Raw genomic sequence first — 23,145 nt, 5'->3', positions numbered from 1 at the left:
ATACTCTACGAACAATAAGTAAGCCTGCAGTATGAGAGTGAAGTGCTCTAATGGACCCTTCAGTTGATCCAACTGAAGGGTCCATTAGAGCACTTCACTCAGGGCCTCAGATACATCTCTGAGGTTCTGATTTTTCCCCCTATTTCTTAAGCACGTGACTTTCAAATAATGCTCAGCCACTGCAGTGGGTTTGTTTTTTTTTGTTGTTGTTGTTTTTTTGGCCTGCCACTTCTTTCTCATCCACTTGTTCAGTGGACATACAATATACAACCATAACTTTCACTATGGTTGCATATGTGGTTTCTCAGTCATACGTAAATGCAAATGCGTTTTGATGTATATAAAAATACAGTGTTTATACACATCATATCTATTTAAACAAGTTGCACCACCTGTATTTATTCCCCTTTCTAAGTGATTAAGTATATCAGTTTGCCCACAGCACAAACAGACCGAACTGCATTGTACAGTAGGGATGTACTAGTAATGAAAATATCAGTAAAACATCAGATTTTATGCCCCTTAAACCACAATCTCAAACCAATAAATCACCAGAAAGCCCAAATATCCTCTGGGCTGAGAATTTGACTTTTCTGTTCCAGTTCAAGTCAATAGTGCTCATAAACATCGAACCCAAGTGAATTTTATTTCTTATACATTTCTCAAGATCGTTATTTCAAAATGGGGGCAAAAGTTTTGTCAAAAGGTCAAAAGGAGTGGAACACGGAGTATACTTTTACACATGGTTGGATTATAAACGGGGTAATTCAGCTTTATTCCACATAAAGGACAAGCTGATCCCAACCTTTTTTGACAGCACTTTTAACCAACTGAAGAAAAAACTCGCACTGATTTTTTTTTCTCCAAATTTCTACCTCATTGATCAGCTAATCATTTCAGGTTTGGAGTGCTGGCTGCTTTCTGGTTGCCTGGATAAATGAAGACACTGACACTGCAGTGAAGATCTACGAGCCTGTAACAACATATTACCTCCTCCTTAAAACCTGATCTCGCAACAATAATACACCAATCAGATTGACTAACTGCCTCCTGATTGTGTTCAGCCAGAAGGCAGAGGAGAATTCTTCTGATAAGGAAAACAAATGAAACCGACCATGACCGGTTGTTTTCCTACTGCTCAAGAATCTTGTGGCTTGCATGACAAAGTCAGAGTGTTGCGCTCCTACGCTTTTATGTGTATAATCACTTTATAGTCGCTGTCGGGCGACCTCTCGTCGAACCCGTTCACAGTTTAGTGAAGTGAAGAGAAGATAAGAGATGAGAATATTACATGCTGTGACCAACTAAGATTGCTGTTCTGACTTTTGACCAGGTGGCTTTTGCAGGCCAGCACGTTTGATTTGATGCTTGATTGCGATCAGATTAACAGAAAAAAAGCAAAAAAAGAAAAACAACGCCGCTGAGAAAACACAGACGATGAAGCCAAGACTTGCAAAATCAAGCAAATGATAACAGTGTTTACTGAAATTCAACTACGAGTTGTCAATAATTCTTAATAATTGTGAACCCCAACTCTGTGAGGCTAATAACTGAGCTGTTCTTAAAGAAAATCCAATAAATCTGCTCAGCATGACCCGAAGCCTGTGAGAGTCAGAGCACAGCATGCTGTAGGTGGGGGGGAAAAAAGTCTGTTAAAAAACATATTTTGCTTTTGTTTTATTTTTTACTGCAATTCCTGTAGAGTAGCTTTTATAGTGTTAATTCAGTATGTGCTACAAAATAAAAGCCTTTCCTTTACATTAGGTTTGTGGGCATTTTATTTTGAATTGTTCCAATCATGGCACTTCAAAGGAACAGCGCATCACAGGAACAGCCTGTGATGTCACAGTGCACATTCTACTGGAAAACCCTATAAATAGGGGAGACGTTCAACCAACTTTAGTGGATCTCGGATGGCAGAAACACAAAGCAACCTGGTTGTTAAAACAAAGACAAGGCGGACGCAGAGAAACGCACACGCAAACGCTGACGCATCTACAATGGCAGAAGCAAAAATAGAAATGGTCATCACACCAAAACCTGAGGTTGATAAAGCCGCACAACCAAATACTAAAAAGTCTCCTGTGGCACAACCACCAAAGGAAACGGTTGTGAAACCAAAGAAACAAAAAAAGCAAAAACAGAAAAGAGTGGCTGAAGAACCAAAAAGACCAATTACTCGGGCATATGCCCGGGCTCTTCTTGAAGCTCAAAGCAGCACGGGTGATGGAGCAAACCCGAAAAATGAAGAAATGCAAAAAAACACTGGAGCCACTCCTGAAAAAGAAAAGGCTGAATCCCTCCCCATTTCAAATGCAAAGGAGGACATGGAGAGAGAGAGAAATGGGAAGAACCCCAGCAGACCAAACCCTGTGCCTAATGGAGGGACCCCGTTTAATCCCTGGCACGAGATTGCTGCTCTCAGACACCAACTGGAAGCCTCCCAATACCATCAGAACGACCTTTACTGTAAAATGGTAGGTGCAAACAAGAGGGCCTCTTATCACCAGTTTCAGGTGAACAAACTTCGTGAAGAAATTCACGAGAACGAGCGAAATCACGAGGAAACGATTAAAGGCCTCATAGAGCAGCTGGAAGAGGCTTCTAGTAATAAGCCCTATGACATCAGTGAGACAGACACTCTCGCAAGTGACAATGAAGCTATGGTCATATTGGATGAGGTGATTGCTACCCTGCAGGACCAAATCAGCCACCCTACCACAGAGCAGTGTGTGGAGTCTGCCACTCCAACCACAGAGGCTTCACACACTGACTCTGTAGGACTGAAGTCCTCTAAGGAGGCTGAATTTGAGCTCAAATGTAGGATTCAGCAAGAGCAGATTGAGATGCTCCAGAAACAGCTCCTAGCAGCTCAAAATCAGCTTGAAGAGCAGGCCGTTAAACATAGGCAGGAGCAGGAGACACTCAACCTGGAAATCAGTGACCTGAAATCCCAGCTCTGCCCCAACAAGGCCCTTCATGATTTGAAGCTAGAGTCTCTGGAGCGAGAGCTGAAAGGGGCCAAAGCTTCCTCACTTAAAATCCCACAGCAGCACAAAGAACAAAATTCCACTGCTGCAAATGAAATGCACAAATTTGAGCTTCCGAAAGAAAACGAGACTGGAGAACAGGAGAAGATGGAAAAAGAGGACTCACGGCCATCCACTGCAAGGTCTCTGCAGGAGCCTCAGAAAGAAAAAGACACCACAGAACAACAGAAGATAGAAAAAGAAGAGTCAGCTGCATTTTCTGTACAGGAATCTTTGCAAAGTCTACAAGACAAACAGAAAATGCTCAATGTCAAGGTGGCTGAACTCAAGACTGAAGTTAAGAGCCTGCCAGAGATTCCGCCAAGGAAGAAGAAGAACAAGAAGAAGCGGAACTGTGCGCGTCCCCAATTTCACATAATTGGTGTCAACATCAAGTCCTAAAAATCATATTTATATACAACTAAATTGTCAGTGAACATTTGAACCCCTCTCGGTCAAGACAGAAGGCCACCCCTTCCTGAGCCCGGTTCTGTCAGAGGTTTCTCCCTATTAAGAGGGAGTTTTTCCTCTCCACTGTCGCCAAGTGCTTGCTCATAGGGGATTTGGGGGCTTTTTTTTAACACCAACCACTGAAAAGTTCACTGACATCAAATTTAAGACTCAGCAAATATGGAAATGGATCATTCGTCATCAAGTGAGGAATCATCCATTTAAAACATGTTTGCTGAGTCATATTTAGTTGTATATAAATATGATTTCTGTCACACTAAGGCCAATCACAGACTAATTTGGACAATTGGTAAAAAATAAATAAATTGAAAAAATTGAAAAAAAGTAGTTGTGTCATTGTTTCGTGTAGATTTCAAATAACATGCCATTTTATGTCAACATATTTCTGTTACATTTGTAGTGCTCGTGGTTTTATATTCTTATGATCCTGTTTGTTTGATGAGTATATCCTTCTGCCTTGCTTCACATATTTACTGCTGCTTGGCTAGCTTTAGTCATGCTAGCATCAGCACGGGTAGAAACAGATACACATCAGAGACATCACATGTAGCTTGTGTTTATGTTCAGAGTGACACCTGATTTAAAAGCAGGCAGCAAAGCACTGAGCAGCATATCAGTCAGCACAGAAAACAAATGCCATAAATGTCATCAATTAGGCTGGAATAGTTTGTTTCTAGTGGCTTCTATCAGAGGTGTGGACTCGAGTCACATGACTTGGACTCGAGTCAGACTCGAGTCATTAATTTTATGACTTTAGACTTGACTTGAAAAAATGTTGTAAGACTTGTGACTTGACTTGGACTTTTACACCAATGACCTGGGACTTGAATTGGACTTGAACCGGTTTACTTGAAAAGACTTGATATTTCACCCCAAATATAAAATGTAACATGCATATTATATAGAGATTGAAAATGTGATGTCATTCTGGGGTAGAACCACAAAGGATTCTGGGAACTCGTGGCAAGAGGTACTAGCGCACGCAGGCTTTTAATTGAAATCAGTTATACAGCGATAAAAAGAAACACAAAAAATGGCAAGAAGCTGTTGTATTATTAACTGCAATAGCCGGTCACATGACAGCCACGGGAAGCCGACAGGTAGAGAAATCGGTTGTTATCGGATTATGTCGTTGAAGAGAAATTGTTCGAGCCATGTTTCCGAAGTAACAAAGAGGCGACGGATGGCCTGGATCGCAGCCATTCAAAGACCAAATATAACGTCCCAGAACACTCCAGCTCACAGGTTAGTCTGCTCCAAGCATTTCCACAAAGGTCAGTCTGCTGTAGTAGTTAATGCGTCATTTTCATAACATAATTGGTGATATAGGTTACAAGTAAGTCTGGCGCTGAACAGAAATTGTCGCGCTATGCTCCTTTATTTATTGTGCATAAATAGTGAATTGTCCTGACACAATATTGTGTTTCGCTTCTGTTATTATGGTGCATTGACAAAAACATACTTTTATTCACAGGATAAAACAGTTGTTTTGTATCACTAATTGCCCAGTACGATTACAGCATACAGTATTATTGTCACTGCTACATTTCTGTAACGCGTACCAGAAATTATTTCCACTACTAATTAATTACCGTTGAGCTCAAAGGTTATATTAATAAACGGTTAATGAATGTGTGTTTATGACAACGATTTGTGAGACTGGTAAACTTATGATATGTACGATGGTCTTTCGTTCTACACGGTGCATTTCAAGGTCCTGTACCCATCCGTCGGTAAACTGTACCTGGGCTTGTTGCAGTGACCTGAAGTTACTAAACTTCATGAGTGTGTGCACTCACTCCAAGAACCGTATGATTATAAATATGCATATAAATATGCTACGATGAGATAGCTGACTTCATCTAACTAGCAAATGTTGTCCAGGCTACGTTGGTGATGCAGTTTTTTTTTAATGTGTATGATATTTTTGTCATGCGATTTTAAAGCCGGTCCTACAACCGCATCCAAGAATAACATGCAGCTTATCTCAGAACTGTCGGTGAAAATTATTCTTGGAGCTAGGTTTAATTGAGCTGCATTTTAAAGAGGTGCAATTTCACAATTTGTGTATATTTTCTAAGTTCACTATTTTGTCATGTGTTGAGAAAAACACAGATTTAAAAATTACATGGTCTAATATTTACATTTAGCATAACTGCAACATTCTTTTTTCGTTTTTTTTTTAAATACTCGAAAGGACTTGAAATTCAAAATTTCAGACTTGTGACTTTACTTGGACTTTTACACCAGTGACTTGAGACTCGACTGTGACTTGCCTGACATTACTTGAGACTTGACTTGAGACTTGAGGATAAAGACTTGAGACTTACTTGAGACTTGCAAAACAATGACTTGGTCCCACCTCTGCTGGTTAGAGTTGCATGGATCGCAGATTTATCCTTTTTTTGTGAATATAAGCTGCTGACTGGTGAGCAGAATTTTCAGCTTGGTACGTTAGTGTTCATCAGTTAATCATAAAACATATTTAGTGCTTATAACAAATATATTATGCTAAATAAAGACAGATTTTTCCACAATGTATATGATAGTAAGAGTTAGTAAGCCTCTATTAAAGTCTCCCTCTGCAGTCTGTTGTTTCTTAGATTCAGCATTGAAACTGAATTTAAAACAAAACATAGATGACATTCTGTCGCCTCATCAACCACCAAGATCTCACTGCCTACAGACATTCAGTAACTCTTATTGGATAATGTTAATAAATATCTTTCACTAAATATGAACGTTTTCTACCTGTCCTTGTTAAAATTATGAAAGAAGTTATTATGCCTGAGAATCTCTAGAATGTCGAATACTTTCCACTAAACAGTTGTCTTCTACTTTGGTTAGTTTTTTTAACAACCATTTAATGGTCTTGTGTTTGTTTTTTACTATTATTTATTTACAACATTTAAGGTTTTTAATATATTCAAAATGACCAACGCTCTGGATTTTATATGCCTTAAATTAAAACTGAATGAAAATATAGAATAAAGGATTATTGTTTATTGTCAGTAAGGTGTTTGTTTGCCACTTAAGGCAGTTAGTCTATTATTACCTCTTTTTATGAATGTGATAAAGAGGTCTTGTGTTATCATGCTTCTGATTTGTGCTCCAAGTAAGTTCATGCTGGCACATTTGAATTCTTATTTTTGGAACATTTGTCATCTTTCAGTGAAAAATAAGTATAATATAGATGGATAAGATGAAACTTTTAAAAATAAAATCACACATATTTGCAGCAGAAAATGCAAAAATGAGCTGAGACAGATTACTCAAAACCAAACCATTCAGAGAAGAAGTTCCCTTGCTAACGCAGAAACGGTGGCTTTGATTTCAGTGAACCTCTTCTTATTGTTTGAAATATTGTCAGAAATTCCAGTTACGGTGACAGATCACTTTAAATCTCCTGATTATTTGCAGGCAGAGACTCCAAATCTGAGGCAGAGCCACTCATTAGTGAACTCAATAAAGCCTGGAGCTTTGGTAAGTCCACTTCCTATCCAGATAGGAGACAAAAAGGTAAGACAGACAGTTACCGAACTCATTTACACATCATAGGTTTGGATTCTAACTGGATTTTCTTTGTGTGGAAGGTTTTCTTTGCGTATAAGAAACATTAGAGCTTAATATTAGCGTAAGAATGAATCCAGTCAGAGTGTGTGAAAACGTGCCTTGTATTCCATTGTGCAGATTGCAGTAATTAGTGCCATTGTCAAACAAGCTGTACCAAAATGCAGACACAGATGAACCCTGATCAGTAATCAAAACAAGCATGTTTAGCACATTTTGCACCAGAGTTAAGTCAGAGATCATCTTGTGTTGATCAGGTGTTGATCAGGTGGAGGAAAACATCTTTTACCTCTACATGGCAGCCCAGGCTCATAGATGTGGAGATCATGGTGAAGTTAACGCTCTCGACCTGACCGAGTGCAGAAGTGTGGCCTGGATTAGGAATGGAGTCACAGGGCCCAGCTGGAATGGAAATTCAGTCAAATGTTTTTTTATTTATAAATATTTATTTCACCCTACAAAAAGAACACAATACTTTAGCAGTCTTCTGACCTTGTATGAACCCATGGCTTTAATCTGTGTCACAATGGTGAGGCTAACTTTATCACACAGGACTCCAAATAACCTGGGCACAGAATAAAAAAAAGAAAAAGTCTATCATGTAATCTATCTATCAATCACTGTTGGCTAAAAGAAGGAAATCTGAAGTCTGTCTAGTCATGGATAAATTAACTCTTACCAGATAATCTTGCAGAAGGCGTGTGCTGCAACTGCAGGTCTTCCTGTTGTGATGATGCACATTCCCATAAACAGAGCACAAACCACAACCAAAGCTTTCGGAGCCATTATGAAGTTTTTTTTTTGCTCCAGAAGCTGAACTGGAAGGATGTTTACCCAGTTGGTTTTTATATTGGAGATCACATGATAAGAAGCAACTTGAAGACCATCAACTTGTCATGTCGACCTGTGATGAAAGGATTAGCATGATGCTTTATGCAAAATTCATGGCCCATAGAAATCGATTGGGATTTATAGTAAGAAAGTACATTTTCATGGAGTTTAGAAACCTCTAATCAGCGTCCCATCGCACAGTGCAAGAAGAAACAGTCGGTGCATCATGATGATTTAAAATGATTGCTTGTATTAATATTTTACACAATATTGTGTTTCAAGTTTAAATCTCTTTATCCCTAAAAGAAAACAAAACCCCTAAAATCAGTAAAAGCAGCATTATGTTGAATCTCCAGTCTGGACTCATATTTAATTGGATTCCAACAGAAACTTTTTTGAAACATGGACTCTCTCTGACCGTCTGTGTGGGCACACAGCCGTTTTTTTTTTTTGGTTTTTTTTTTAAACAGTCTGTCGTGTTTATCAGATTCAGGAAATTTAACATAACTCGGTACTATATTTCACTTCAGTTATCTCTTTTTTTCTTTTTTTGGGCCCTCTGGCTGAAAAAGATCTCAAACTGAGCTTTAACATCTCCTGTTTCAAGTGTTCCTGCACACAAAAGCGGTTCGTTTCAAAAAAAAAGAGTTGACTTTCTTTGGCAAACAAAGAACCAAGAGCATGCACACAACCCTGAGGCATGCACATCTACCACAATACACTTAAATATAAAGTACACTGCGAGCCATGCTTTAACAAGCCAACATCAGACTGAGCTCACTGATGCGTCTGATGATGTAATGGATAAAAAGCCCTGCAGCTAGAGATCAAGATCTTGTGGAAAGCCTTCACAAATGAGTGGTGACTGTTACAGTGACTTATTAATGCGTAAGCTGTAGCTGATACTCAACTGATATCCAGTGTTTCAGATGCTGTATGGTGAATCTTTATAGATGTACTTTCTCTTCTACTTTAGTTGGATTTATGTATTTCCTGCCATTAAATCAAACCAGGCATGAAGAAAGGCATAATGAGGATGTGTCTTTTAAATGATAGAACAATCTTAATGAATAAAACCTGAATGGAAGGTCAGTGTTCAGTCACATTTTCTTGTCTGTGGACCATCAAGAAATCTCTGCCTCTGCCTGAATTTTGTAGCTACTTGAGGGTGAGTTTTGCGGTACATCACAGTTCATTGTCCTCATAATGCATTGTCTCACTTTTATTTCTTGACACTAATTTATTGATTCACAGAGCCTGAAGCACTGGTCAGCCTAACCAGCCTGAAAATGTGACACAGACCAGAAACAACAATCAGGCGGCCACAGCTTTTATTGTCATTCACATCAGAGTTATTGACTGAAAGAACCACAGTCCCCCCCTCAGGTAAGGGTACAGCTATGTGTATATTCACTTACATCAGTGGACAACAGCGGGTATTTAAAACGATTAAAGCATTTTATCTTTTGCCTTTCACATAAAACTACAATTGATGTTTGCTTAATTTGCCTCCAGAGGGCGCCAGAGCACAACGTTTGCTCTATTTTCTGCTCGACGTGCTGCCTGAAGTCCAGTCTCAGAGGGTTTTTAGCAGTCACAGTAATGATTTTAGGTTATGCGCAATCATATCTTGAATTTATATCTAAATTACAGTGAAAAAAGGAGAAATGAAAATAAGATAGGGAATACATTTCCATACACTATTCATTGGCGCGAACGCAGTGGTAAGTTTGGGCTTTCAGTGATTTTTTAAAAAAAAAACCTTTTCCAGGATGGAAATATTATACAGCATGCATCTTTAATGACTTAAAAACAAAAACAAAGAAGAACTGGGGGCACAAATTTGAATTTATTTTGGATTTTCTTTTATCCACACCGGGTAAAAATCACATTAATATTTTAATATGTGATGTTGACAGCACTCACTGGATTGACCAATTACCCATAACAATTGGAAAGTCCAAGGAACTTGGTGAAAGCGTCAGAAGGATAACTGTAGATTTAAAGTTAGGAAGGTCTCTTTGAGCATTTTCTAAACAACTGCAGATTCCAGGATCATTTTTTCAAACTGTTTTACATAAGTAGAAGTGATTTGGATCTGTCATCACTTTGCCATGGTCTGGAAGAAGATCCAAACTGTCACCCTCAGATGAGCAGAAATTTGTTAGGATGTTCAGGAATAACCAAAGAGCCACCAAGACTCAAGCCTGCCATGAACTGGAAACTGCTGGAACACCATTGTCACTGTCCACAGTGAGGAGAGTTTTCACCATGGACTGAGGGGATGCTGACCAAAAAAATAAAGCACTGCATGAAAATGCATCAAAACTGGTTTTGTAATGGATAAAGCAGCCAAACATTAAGCTGATGGAATTGCTTTTCCAAAACCCAGAGTGCAATCCTATTGAAAATGTGTAGGTTATCCTTAAAATCTGCCTCAAACTGATTTAAACTCTACCAATTCTGCCAAGAAGAATTGTCAAATATCGAGCCACAGTTATGCCTGAAGCGTCTTTTCAAGTTGTAACTTGCTAAGGGACATTTGACCAAATATTAGTGGAGGTGTATGGTCTGGACCCTGTGTGGATTAGAGAAAATCCTAAACAAATTCAAACCAATTCATGTGATTAAAGATGTATGCTGTACAATCATTCCAAACTGGAAAAAGAACAGTCTGCACTCTACTTTTCAAATCTGATGGTTCTGATCAGGACTGAACAACTGCCCAAAAAGAACATTATCTCCATAAAATCAAACTATATATCTATTTTAAATGCTTGTTAAAGGCTGAGCTGGGCCTCGGGAAGTATAAGTCCACATGAGAGATGGTTTTACTCATGCCAGAGAATCTCCCTCTGGTTATGACCCTCAGAAATATGTCATCCATGCAGATGAACGGGAGGTGACATCTTCTCTTGTAATGAGGAACCCTGCAGTGGTATGGTATGGGCTCATGAGTAACAGCACTGGAAAAATCCTTATATTTTGACTCACTACCTTTATTCTGTATTCCTGCTAGTTTGCCTGATTATTTTATGTGCTTATGTAGTTGCTGTCACGGTGGCTGGCAGCATTGATTTTGTTTCTCAGCTTACTATAAGTAATATTGGTTGATTTTCTTTAAATATATATATATATAAGTGCTTTTTTGTGTAAGGTTCATTTTTGTATATTTCTGCGATTTGTCGTGTATTTTGGTCTCATTTTGAGTGCCTGTTTTGGGGAGTAAAACTGAGTCAAAATGTTTCTCCTTTATTTATTGTTAAGAGTTTTTATTTCATTAAATGCTAATGAATAGACAACAGAGTAAACTAAGGAAGATAGAGAAATAAAACGTGATAGAAATAGATAAAAATAAGTGGGGTTTCCACAATTTTTAGTCCAAAGGACACAACTTCAACTTCAAGTGGAACAAAGATCTAGAGGTGATGAAATAAAACCTAAACAATCCTGTTTGAACCACAGTTGGGTTAGAGCAAGACAAAAAAATAAACATCCATCCATCCTTTTCCGCTTATCCTTGTCAGGGTCGCAGCGGAGAGCCTATCCCAGCTGTCTTAGGGCGAGAGGCAGGATACACCCTGGACAGGTTGCCAGTCTGCCGTGGGGCTTAAAAAATAAATAAATGAAAAAATAAACACAAAAAACCCACCACAGCCATATGGCCATTTATTCACTCTGAACATGAAAACTGAACCCAGTCCCATATGTTATCATTCTGATCTATGGAGTCATCTTGTTGACAAATGGATGCCACGGGCCCCTGCATCATGTGATTTAGCCAAACCATTTGCAGGGACGGCCAGAGCTATGGTGAGTGCTCACAGGGCAGTTCCCTGCACCAGCAGACCAAATGCTGCTGTGGAGACCATCTGCTGAGTGAAGAGCAAACAGAAAGAGTCACAGTCTGTCTGCCGAAGCCTGCATCATCTTCATATGTCCTCCCATTTGATGTGGTTACGTGAATAAATCTGTTAAATTGCTCATGCTTTCAAAATAAACTGGTGTTAACATTTCATTAATCGCCATCTATAAGAGGTTTATAAAGTGTTTTAATAACACTTTTGATTAGTCTTTTTAAGGTCCAGCTCACAATCAGCTGGGATGAGCTTTAGTTACCCCAGTGGTTCCCAAACTTTTTTTTGCTGGGCCCCCCTTTGTTTTACAAGAAAAATGTTGTAACCCCCCCCCCCCCCCCCCCCAAAAAAAAACACACCCTCCAACAACACACACACCCATATTTTGTTTCCAAATTCCATTGAAATTGGTAACATGTTGCCACGTTATTGTTTACATGAGATGAATTGCAGAATGGCAGATAGAGACAAAATACTGTTAATCTGACTATCTGCAGTTTTTACATGCTTACATATACACTCGCAGTTACTGTCCCTCCATTTAGAAAGGCAGAGGTGTCACGGTGTAATTATTTTACGTGTAGTTGATTTTTTCCTGTGTAATAATATTCAACATTGCTATCAATACATTTTTTAAAAAATGCCTCTCTGTCCAAAATGGGTTTAAAAACATGAACAACTGTGGGATGGGATGCTGTTTGTCTGTGATTTGAACCGGGGGAACAAATTACAGCAGGATCAGTCTGATAATATTTGTATCCCACTGTAACATTATTATATAAAGAGCTAACATCTCCAAAATGTCAAGAGTAGTTAGTGGTTACAAGAAGTGTTTGTGAACTAAAAATCAAGAATGTGGGATACTGTTTGTCCGTGATTTGGAGAACCCAATGCGTGCTCCCGACAGAGAAAACTAATTCTGCAGGGGAGACCTACCTTGGCACTTGTGCAGGTGAAGCCAAAGGGAAGATATGCTTCACCATATTTTCTAGTCTTTGGCTTAGAAGGAAGTTTGTTTGAAAACATATTTGGCTATGCTTCATCTCCTGCTTTGCGTTTGTGTGGGAGCCCCGTCAAAAGTTCTGTCCATTATGCTAGCAGTGTCCAAGTGTTTTTTTTTCCTTTTCATACTGCGCCCCCTAGGGGGCGGGCCCCACACTTTGGGAACCTCTGAGTTAACCTTACCTGATCAGATAAAAGTTGGATGGATGTAAAAAATAAAATAAAATAAAAATAGAAGATAGCTGCTTCAATACAAAAAATTACAATAAATTAATTGCTCCAGGGTGTTGCTTGATTGTTGGGGGTGTTCTCTGTATTATTGAAGGCTCTACCTTACAAAATAAAGCGCACCGAGGTTACCGCTGTTGTGATTTGGCGCTATATTTCAACAAACTTTGTTGCTCTCCCTGTTATATGCTACAAGAAGCGTATTCTCGCGATGTCTCGCGATGATCACCGAAGGCGTTCAGCTAACCTGTCAAAGCAGCTATCCGTACTCGGCTGAAGGAGGAGGTGGGCTGAAGTGAGCAGAAACAAGGTCTAGCAGACTGTTTGTCTTACAGTTTATTCTAAAGCTCGGTGAAAGTTTAAATCCCCTAAATATACTGCTGCAGGTCTGACTCCGCTGCACATTATTTAAAGAGAAGCAGTTTTACTTTGTTCCAGTAGAGCAACAACTTAACGCGTACAGTGCTGGTCTGAAGGGTTTTTTTCATCGAGCATACAGCAAAGATTTGAGTAAGTAAATGCAACTTTTCAAAGTGTGGCTCGGGGCTTGTACTTGGCAGTCCAAAGGTCCCGCTCTGGTATGCACTGTAAAGTCAGCAGAGTGAGCGAATGCGTTGTCTTTTTGCCAACACACACGCACTCACACATGTGTCTGATGTGTAACAGTGCTGCACGGCACGGCCGAAACTTTACACGGGAACTATAAAACAAAGGATGGATGTTGTTATTTGGCTTCACTGATCGGTAACCAGGCTCAGCGGTCACGTGACGGCGACTGTCAAGCCTACAACAGCTCTCAGGGTCAGCTCAGGTCTTCCGCGCGTGCACATTCAGAGGGTGGAGTTGCTAACAGATGACAGTGGCAAACATTGACAGGTCTACAGGGGCCCATTTGTTACTCAGTGCTGGTTTAAATCATGTTTTATGTAAAGGGTCGTGGGTAATCCTCTTATATACAGTCTATGAGTAATCCTAAATAAATATGAGGAATTGAGTCGATAACAGAAGCTGAAAGAAGCAGACCTGCTGCAGCCAAAGGCGGGAATGAAAGATGCCTGCTGTTTGTGTTCACAAGCTGAGCAACGTCAGTGACCCTCAGAAATGTATAAGTTTGTTTACTTACAAAGAAATGAACAGTCTCTAATTTAAATGGAAGCTTCATTTTAATAGAGCGAGACAGAATGTCAACCAAAGATCTAGAAAAAGATCACATCGCATTATAAATTATAAATTAATTTGGACGTCAGTGGACGGGGCCATGCACCATAATATCTTGGACTAAAACCTCCTTTTCCCAGCAAGAACACTGAAGATGGGTCGTCCAGCATAAAAATGACCCAAAACATACCACCAAGCACATTGAGGTCATTGAGGGGAAACTCCCATTTCTTTGGAAGTGAGCAAACTTTCAAATTCAGCTGGGGATCAGATAATTGTTTCCCCCTGTGTAAATCATGGCTACATCTGCAAGGCATGTACAGCGTCGTCATATCGAGGTAAAAACTAGTTTGAGATTCTTTTAAATGAGTTGCTATTTTATGTTGAAAAGAAGCCTCGTGGGTGCAGACATGAAACTGTAGGTAATGTCATTTTTAAGAAGGAGCAGCTCTGCTTTACAGTCATGGGATGACCAAATTCCTCAATTATCTCAATGATCTTTCTATAAAAACTGAAATATTTGTCTGGGAGATGTAAAAAATAAATAGATGTAAAAAATAAATAAAAAATGATACTGTATGTCTTTTCAGGTTGTGGGAAATCTTGAACACTCCTCATAGCATCATGTCTGAGTTGAGCGGGAGGGTCCAGACCGTGCTGGGTTTAGTAGATCCAGACCAGCTTGGCCGTACTATGACCCACGAGCACCTGACCATGAGCTTCGAGTGCTGCTTCTCGCCCCCTCCCCCAGGAGACGAGGCAGTGGCAGAGAACCCGTTTCAGATGCAGCACATGTTCTGGCTCAGGCAAAACCCGTACAGCTCCCCCGAGAACCTGCTCCTGAAGCAGGAGACCGCCGCTGTGCGGGACGAGCTGCTGGCCTACAGGAGAGCCGGCGGGGGAACGATAGTGGAGAACACCACCACTGGAATCGAACGGGACCTTCCCACCCTCCGACAGCTGGCCAAGGACACCGGGGTCCACATCATTGCAGGTGCAGGGTACTACGTGGACTGCACCCACTCTGAGGCCACCAAAGGAATGAGTGTGGAGAAGGTGCGTCCCAGTTTGTGGTGGGGTTTGGAGCTCACACACCTTTGTTAGAAAGTTTTAAGCATGCTTGTTTCAGTATGTGAGGATTTTTTTTTCATGCCTTTTGATTGATTTGAATGGATTTCTGACAACGTTGTCTAGTCTTTTGGTAGCTACACCTGAGAATGACCCTGAGAATACCGTACTCAGCGATATTTAGACACACTATAACTATGCTTTCATCATCTCCTTCAATCCTTAGTAAAGGGAAAGAGGGAAATTAGAAAACGTATTCTCAATAAATGAACACACGCCAGCTCCTCATTTCCTGACCTTCAGCTTACAGACATCATCATCAGTGAGGTCCTTCACGGCGCTGACGGCACAGACATCCGTTGCGGTGTGATCGGTGAGATCGGCACCAGCTGGCCCATCACGGAGAGCGAGACTAAGGTGCTGCGAGCCTCGGCGCACGCTCAGGCTCAGCTGGGCTGTCCTGTTATCATCCATCCTGGCCGGGATCACGCCGCTCCAGCTGAGATCGTTCGGATACTCCAGGAGGCCGGGGGTGACATCAGCAAAACTGTTATGTCTCACCTAGACAGGTGAGATGTCACTAAAATAAAGTCATTAAGATACAGCGAAAATTAGGGCGCCGTTTTCCTGTCAAACACACAATTTCCTGTGACACGTGCCCTCTCTGACATTTAATTTGAAACATTTTTTATTTCAGTATCTTAATACATTTTAGTGATTTAGCAGATGGAAGGGGAAAAAGCCTGGACCTTGGTGTCCTTGGTCAGGCTCGTGAGACTGTGTTGCCAGTGACTGCTTGAAATGATGCTGTTTGCTCCATATTTCCTTAGTTTTAAATTGTATCTTTAGGATTTGTTGTGAGCCGCCAAAAACACATAATTTGTTCCAACTTTTTTAGTTGAACCTATGAAAATGTCAAAAATAAAACAGTTTGATAGGCACAATGTATTATTTTTACACAAACAAGGTTGCCCTTAGCCTAAAACTGATAGCTTTTTGAATATCTCAGCATGATGTGCAGTGAATCTTAAAAAATCTTTAGGAAACTGAAGAAGTGGAAGTGCTATGTACAGCAGATGAACAAGATGTGAAAGTCATGAACTTAAGACATAATAAAAAATCGAACAAAAGTCTGACACAGGACCTCAGAGATGCATCTGGTCCTTCTGTTCACTGAAGCCTCATCAGAAATGGTTTCAGTGGAGGGGAGCATGTCAAGAAGCTAGGGCTGCTCGATTATGGCAAAAATGATAATCACGATTATTTTCACTGAAATTGAGATCACGATTATTTGACGATATTTATTTCGTCCGCCAGAGCTTATATTATTTTTTTACATGCTGTAGTGCCATTTGTGGGAGCATTTCAAGTTGCTATACATCAATACAACTGTTATAGCCCATATTTTAATAATATGTATGCATTAAGTCCTTAGTAACTACATTAATTGCAAAAAAGTGCAATAAATTACAAAAAAAATTGAAAATCGTTTTTTTTTTTTTTTTTTACATATATTTCTACTTGGAGAAATTTAAGAGGTTTATCCCTCAAAACTTTAAATACAAAAAAGTTGCAAAAAATAGTTTACAACAACAGGAAACTTATTGTGAGTGTCTTCATAGTTTTATTTTTGGAGATACAGCAATTTTTATATACTGCAGGAAAAACAAAAAAACAATCCTATGATGCAAATTTGCAAAGAATGTGCATGTGCATCAAAATAAACTATTTCCAGCAGTGCAATTCGAGTTCTAAGGCCTACAAGTAAAAAACTACATTTTCCGCAAAAATGACGTCACTTGCGATAGTTCACGTTGACGTCTTTTTCAATGTGGGAAGTGTTAAGAACAGCTGATCGGATCGGCAAAGCGTGTTTCTGGAATATTATGTTTTTGTTCCTGCAAGCTCTTTTTATGCAATTTTTGCAAAGCTATATGTGGAAGGAAACCGTGACCGAGGACAAGCTGATGGCATAAGATGTAACTCCTCTGGTTTCATATGGAAAAAAATTTATTGTGCTAGCTTAGCGTTCAGGTTCTACAGGGATTTAAAAATAGTTACACAAAACGAGCATGCTGCTCTGACCGGCTTTAAAGGTTTAACAATAACAATGTATTGAATAATGACTTTAAAAAATAATATAAAATAGTGTGCAAATACTGATAACAGTGCAAATGTTTGCAATATAAGAAATAAATGAAAAATGTGAACTTTGCAGTGTTGCTCTGTGGTGCAGCTACGACACCATAGCAAAGTTTACACACTGTGTCTACTTGATCCACGTCTGACTCCGCGAAGCCATAATGTTTCCACACCACTTAAGTTTTTTTTTTTTTACCTCTCTTTTCAACCAACGGCAGTCCACTCCTCTCCAAATAACTTCTGCTTAGCTTTCCGAGCTTCCCTCGGGTCCTCTTAATTGTTGTGACGCGTGTTCGAAATGCAGAGCAGTGCGCTTGATTTGCCACATGGAGCAGCGCGAGAGTAAAGCATGAGGGAGGGGCTAATAATCGGCTCAGTCATTTTTAATGATCGTTGAAAACCCAGATCGTAATCGTGATTAAAATTCGATTAATTGAGCAGCCTTACAAGAAGCCTTTTCATTAGGGAAGGGAAATGAGGAGAAAGTGATTGAGGTGTGCCAAATTACAGAAGAATAGGAATGAATATCAGTGGTAACAGGTTTCATGGATTGATAATTCAAATTTCAAAAAGCGCCATCTTTTTTCTGATCCGCCATGCATCATTATCTGGAAAGCAACTTTGCAACAGCTTCGTTTTTCCAAACAAAGCATCATAACTATCAGCTTTATTTTGGCCTTTTTAAAAGGACGATATTGGATGAAGGTGAGCTGCTGGAGTTTGCTAAGTTGGGGAGTTACCTGGAGTATGATTTGTTTGGAACTGAGATGCTGAACTATCCGTACAACCTGGACGTGGACATGCCCAGCGACAGCCAGAGAGTGAAAGCGTGAGTAAGGATTTCTTCTGTGTGTGCGTGTTGTTCACTATTTTGAAACCTCCAGGAATCCGTGTCCAGTCCAGTAATAGAAATCCTTGTGTTTGGAGCTTAACTCCACCTTAAATCTTTTACTTTCACTATAAAGAAGAGCTCATCGTGTAGTTGTTTTTTAAAGTAACACAAATTTCCCATAACGTTAAGAGAGCTGAATAAGTTATGCTCATGTATATATGTTGTTCCTATATATGAATGAAGGCTAAAAGACCGAGGCCCCTCATTTTTCACCCCACTGTTTTCTCGTGTTCAGCCTGGCGTTTCTGGTGAAGGAGGGCTATGAGGACAAGATCGTGATCGCTCATGACATCCACACCAAGAACCGCCTGACCAAGTACGGCGGCCACGGCTACTCTCACATCCTGAAGAACATCGTGCCAAAGATGCTGACGAGGGGCATATCGCAGCACCAGGTGGACAAGATCCTTATCGACAATCCTAAATGCTGGTTGACCTTCAAATAATTAAAAAAATAGAGGCGCGAGGAGGGCGAATTCACCCGGCTATTATTCGTCTTCTGATGACGACTCGTAATGAATACTGATCACGATCCGGAGTCATGCATTAATGTGTTCTTGGGCTCATATAGCAACGGGCTTGCCACCGTTGTATGTAAATTTTTCTTTAATTTCACAGTTTTCAGCAAAACAAAACGTCCATTATATTTCAAAGGAAAATAATTACAGGCTTTTGGATTTTTGTAGAGGCTCTTTTAGTGCAAAACATGTTCTCTTTGTTTAAATATTTGTGATTATACATGATTCACTTTGTAAGCAAATTAATAAAGGAGGCCTTGCAGGGTCACGGTGCCTGTTATGGCACGAGAAAATCTTTTGCTCGTCAGTAGAAGTGTGATTGCAATCCAAGATAAATATTTCCAGGTGCTCACAAACACGGTGCTAATTGATTTTTTTCAATTTTTTTTATTGTTATTTGTAATTTCAATGTCATAGCTGCTCTCTTTGTATTAGTAGGCGACACTTATGCAAACACGTTATATGGAAGGGAAATAATGAGCGCATTACTAATCAGTATGCTGCTCTGCTCTTGACACAATGTGGCTGTGTTAGATGAGTTGTCCTGTTGCCCCTCGGTGGGTGTCTGCGTGTCTATGGGAGGCTGACTGGCTGGCAGGCCCGGATGAAGGACATGTTCTCCTCTCATCTGGGAACAGGTGGCCTCGCAGGGTGACTTCGCCACATGATCAATGGTGCGATCGCCACAGCTGACTGTGCGGCGTGAACAACCATCTAACTTTGATTAATCTTCTGGGGAGGATTACAAAGTGAGCGTGAGAATTTAATACCGCACTACATTTTACATCTGAATTGACAGTCGACTCTGGAGGAGTTTAATAATCAGCAAGCAGATTGATGAGCGTTATATAACATTTCTGTCAGCGGTGGCTGTCCAGTTTTGTGACTAACCACCAGACCACCATGTTGTCTCAACCAGATGCCATGTTGACACACGCAAGAAAAACGAGTTACACTGATGAATTCGTGCATCAGTACGAATGGCCCTTTACAGTTTTTTCTTGTCAAGTCTCCTAATGTTGCACAGTGTTAAAACGTCATTTTGATTAAACATGCATAACTACAGCTTTTCAACATTTTCATCCAAATTTCACCCACTGTGACTCTTTTTTTTGCCTTTAAATAAAGCACACAAATGATTTAACAGCACTGTAAGCGGTCATGTGAATATATATGTATATATAATATCATATTTGCACCTATAGGTGAGTCATCACATTATAAACTTTCCATCTACAGGGACATGTGTAACCACACGAGCTACCGTCTGCAAACTTAATTCATAAAGCACGACATTTCATTCAGGGAGCACGAGCAACACTAATCAATGTGACAAGGGTACAAGTGGGTGCTGTACAAATTAAAACTGTTATTTTGGTTTTGTAATTACACTCTCAGCTCGTCGCTATTGCCCAGCACAGTTTTCTGTTTTTGCATGACCTCCTCCACATCACTGCTGATTCTGTTTGAGTTATAGAAACGGTGAGCTCTGCCTCTAATAATCCAGCTGACATTGAACTGAGCACGAGCGGTGAAGCAAGCTATATGCAGAGAAGCTCTTTTATCCTCCCAGTCTCTCTCTCTCTCTCTCTCGTCTCTTCAGCAGATCTGTCCGTGTTTCAATCAGCGTACAACATGAAGCCGGAGAAGGTGCTGTACTTGTTATTGTTGCCCCCGTGCGCCTTTCCGCCGTCCAGCTTAATATAAATCTCGTCCCCGGGCTCCAGGTGAAGAACCACACTGTTGCTGGCGTAGTCGTAGTTCTGGTCGGCGTCTTGGGCGATGGCGCTGGCTCTCACCTGAAAGGCAAATGTGACAGTTTGTGAAACGGCTTCGTTTCGAAATCAGAACCGCGGACAGCTCCACGTCTTATCTTGATTTGAAGCTTTAAAAATCCCTCACGTAACTTTGTTTGTTTCACAATACCCAGGAAGTGTCGCTCTGCGACTTGTGCGTAAAAATCTCAAAAAGTCTACTTTTTTGCAAGCAAACTAATATCAAAATAATCAAGCTTTTTTATCTTTTTTTTTTATAAAGCAATCGTGAGTTGTCCTACCTGGTTGTTTTTACAGAGGTCAGCCCACATGCTTGTTCCATCCCCGCCTCTCATCAGCACATGGTAAACAAAGAAGTAAATCCCCGGTATCGAACAGGTGAATTTCCCGCTAGAGGGATCATAGTGGTTTCCAAGGTTTGTAACAACATCGTCAAATTTCAGTATTTCATATCCCTCGTGCTGCTTCTTCAGTCCTGCGTAAAAGGCTATCTTGGGGACGGTGTTGTAAGTGGCTGCACTGATGGCACCGTTTGGCCCGTTCGCTCCCGGTGCCCCCGGTAGACCCGGAGGGCCAGGTGGCCCCCTCTCCCCGGGCGGACCGGCAGGTCCAGGTGGCCCGGGTTCGCCCATCGAACCCCTGGGACCCATCCTCCCGACGCGTCCCGGCTCTCCTTGAGGACCCTGAATGAACGTGGGAAGCGACTGAACCAGGCGGTTGTCTTTGATCGGGTTGGTTGCCTTGGCTGTAGCCGTAGCTGCGGTCCCGTGGGAGTCGCACACCATTTGACAGGATCCGAGCATCTCATAGCGGGCAGGAGTTCCGGCGGAGTTCACCACCACCGGAATCAGAACCACCAACCCCAGCACCAGCGCGACGCCACAAACACCAGATGCGATCATCTGCGCTCTTCGGATTCGCTGTGATCTCCCGGGTGGATGGTCTTCCAGCCTGCCTGCGGAGGATAGGTTTGCTGAGGGAAGAATTTGACCTGCTCCTGCACAGCCCTGCAACTTATGGAGACAAAATAGTCCTTTAAATATTTGTGCGCGAAAGTAACCATCCACAACTTTTTTTAATGCCTCTCTTTAAGCGTCGAACTGGTTCATCTCCACTTTCTCAACGCGTGAAAGAGCATCAGTCGTTTGGAATCGCTTGGAGGAAGATGCCAGTCTGCGTTATGCGGTGCAAAGTTTCTGCCTTCCACGGTGCCAAAGGAGAGAGTGGATAAGAAATTAACCGTTACTCGATTCTGGGTTTGAAGAGTGGGAGGAGGGATGGATGGAAGTGATGGATGGAATACAATCGGTGCGTTTCTTCAGTCAAAAGAGAGAAGGTGAACGACAGACAAACACTGATGCAACTCTGAAGCACTGAAACGTGACTATTTTATTTTATGCAGTCGATTTTGAAATAAGGGAGCAACTTTACTTTAAAAAATACAAACATTTAATGCAGAGGGCTTTGCATTACTTTCATTGATTATTGTAGCGTTACATCCCACAACATTTTATCAGCGCCTATTGGAACAGCTCTAAAGGTCCTCAGCATAATTAGGACCATTTAAGACAAAAAAGCTATACCCCTTTGACACCTGGTCACACCTCAGCGGCTCCCTGTGTCCAATTTATCATTTGGAAAAAATCCATACAGCCACTGATAGAAAGAGGAGAGTCACTAGGAGCTGGCAGTGAAGGATGACTTTGCACAGATATAGTCATGAAATGAATGCTGAGGCAATTCGATGGGAAATAGGCTGAAGTTACTTATTAATTGCCAGTGGGAATTTACCATTTGCATCCATTAGTTTAAGAAAAATGTTGTAATATTGTCCTATTAACCCGATTCAAATGGCCCCAGCCATTTCTCAGTGCCCCATGCAGATAAAAGTTAAGCACTTCTAAAGCTTCTGTGAGATTTGAGTGATGAAGGGCTAATTCCTGGTGAGGAGAGCAGATGATGATGTGCTCATGAATGCAGAGGATGTCACTTTGTCGATGGCACCTCGCTGCCAGGTGGGAAAGATGGATCACAGAGGAAGAAAAAACACGGATGGTCCGGCTTGTTTTGGAGGAGGAAAACTTTGATTACAAATTTTATGGAAGTCAAAATGCAAAGTGTGTTTGTGGGATTGTTGACTCAAAAGTTGCCAGAAGAAAGCTGCTGGCAGTGCTAAAAGTATATGCTGTTTAAATGGTGTAACATTTCACAATGAAAATGGTGTTACTTTACAAACTTAGGTCATCAAACCCATCAACTAAACAGTTCAAAGGTTATATATTTATGCTATGTGTTTATATAAAACCACCTCAGATCAAGGGTTTCACAGAGTCCATCTGGCTTTTTACGTATTCCCAAAGGCTAATCAATACTTTTCTTTCCACATTTATTTCATTTCAAAGCAACAACCGCAATGATAACCGCAGCACCTCAGATCCCTATGTGTGAAAAACTACACATGTGTGAGCATTTTTGCAAGGATTTGTTTGTTTGTTTGTTTTATAACAGATTTAAGGGGAATAATGGAAATGGAAATAAAGCCTGCATACATTCACAATCAGAGAAAGCCGCATGTAGTGGCATTTAAGCCGGTGTCTGGCTCTG

At 40.7% G+C, this 23,145-nt stretch overlaps 3 protein-coding genes across 4 annotated transcripts; 2 read left to right on the top strand and 1 right to left on the bottom strand.

The window, feature by feature from the left end:
- Positions 1 to 1,913: 1,913 nt before the first annotated feature.
- LOC147308268 (uncharacterized) lies at positions 1,914 to 3,431 on the top strand. The gene has a single exon (XM_086273443.1). The coding sequence runs from the start codon at positions 1,914 to 1,916 to the stop codon at positions 3,429 to 3,431; it is 1,518 nt and encodes a 505-aa protein (XP_086129569.1).
- Positions 3,432 to 13,203: 9,772 nt separating this feature from the next.
- On the top strand, positions 13,204 to 19,062 carry pter (phosphotriesterase related). Of its 2 annotated transcripts, none has more exons than XM_086271430.1 (5): positions 13,204 to 13,298; positions 14,737 to 15,202; positions 15,518 to 15,783; positions 18,045 to 18,185; positions 18,484 to 19,062. In XM_086271430.1, the coding sequence occupies exons 2-5, from the start codon at positions 14,771 to 14,773 to the stop codon at positions 18,692 to 18,694; spliced, it is 1,050 nt and encodes a 349-aa protein (XP_086127556.1). In that variant the 5' UTR covers positions 13,204 to 13,298; positions 14,737 to 14,770; the 3' UTR covers positions 18,695 to 19,062. The 2 variants fall into 2 exon arrangements, with proteins under 2 accessions (XP_086127556.1, XP_086127555.1); XM_086271429.1 differs by having other exon boundaries at positions 13,219 to 13,498.
- c1ql3b (complement component 1, q subcomponent-like 3b) lies at positions 16,829 to 21,792 on the bottom strand. Its single transcript, XM_086271431.1, has 2 exons — positions 20,823 to 21,792; positions 16,829 to 20,565 (listed from the first exon to the last, which is right to left on the bottom strand). The coding sequence occupies exons 1-2, from the start codon at positions 21,441 to 21,443 to the stop codon at positions 20,386 to 20,388; spliced, it is 801 nt and encodes a 266-aa protein (XP_086127557.1). The 5' UTR covers positions 21,444 to 21,792; the 3' UTR covers positions 16,829 to 20,385.
- Positions 21,793 to 23,145: the final 1,353 nt, after the last annotated feature.

This window comes from Aulonocara sp. 'chitande type north' Nkhata Bay, linkage group LG18 (genome assembly GCF_057382095.1).
Source record: "Aulonocara sp. 'chitande type north' Nkhata Bay isolate Kocher_YH1m ecotype deep benthic linkage group LG18, A_spYH_male_GT1.1, whole genome shotgun sequence".
NCBI classification, from domain to species: Eukaryota; Metazoa; Chordata; class Actinopteri; order Cichliformes; family Cichlidae; genus Aulonocara; species Aulonocara sp. 'chitande type north' Nkhata Bay.
This window is presented reverse-complemented; position numbering and strand designations above follow the sequence as displayed.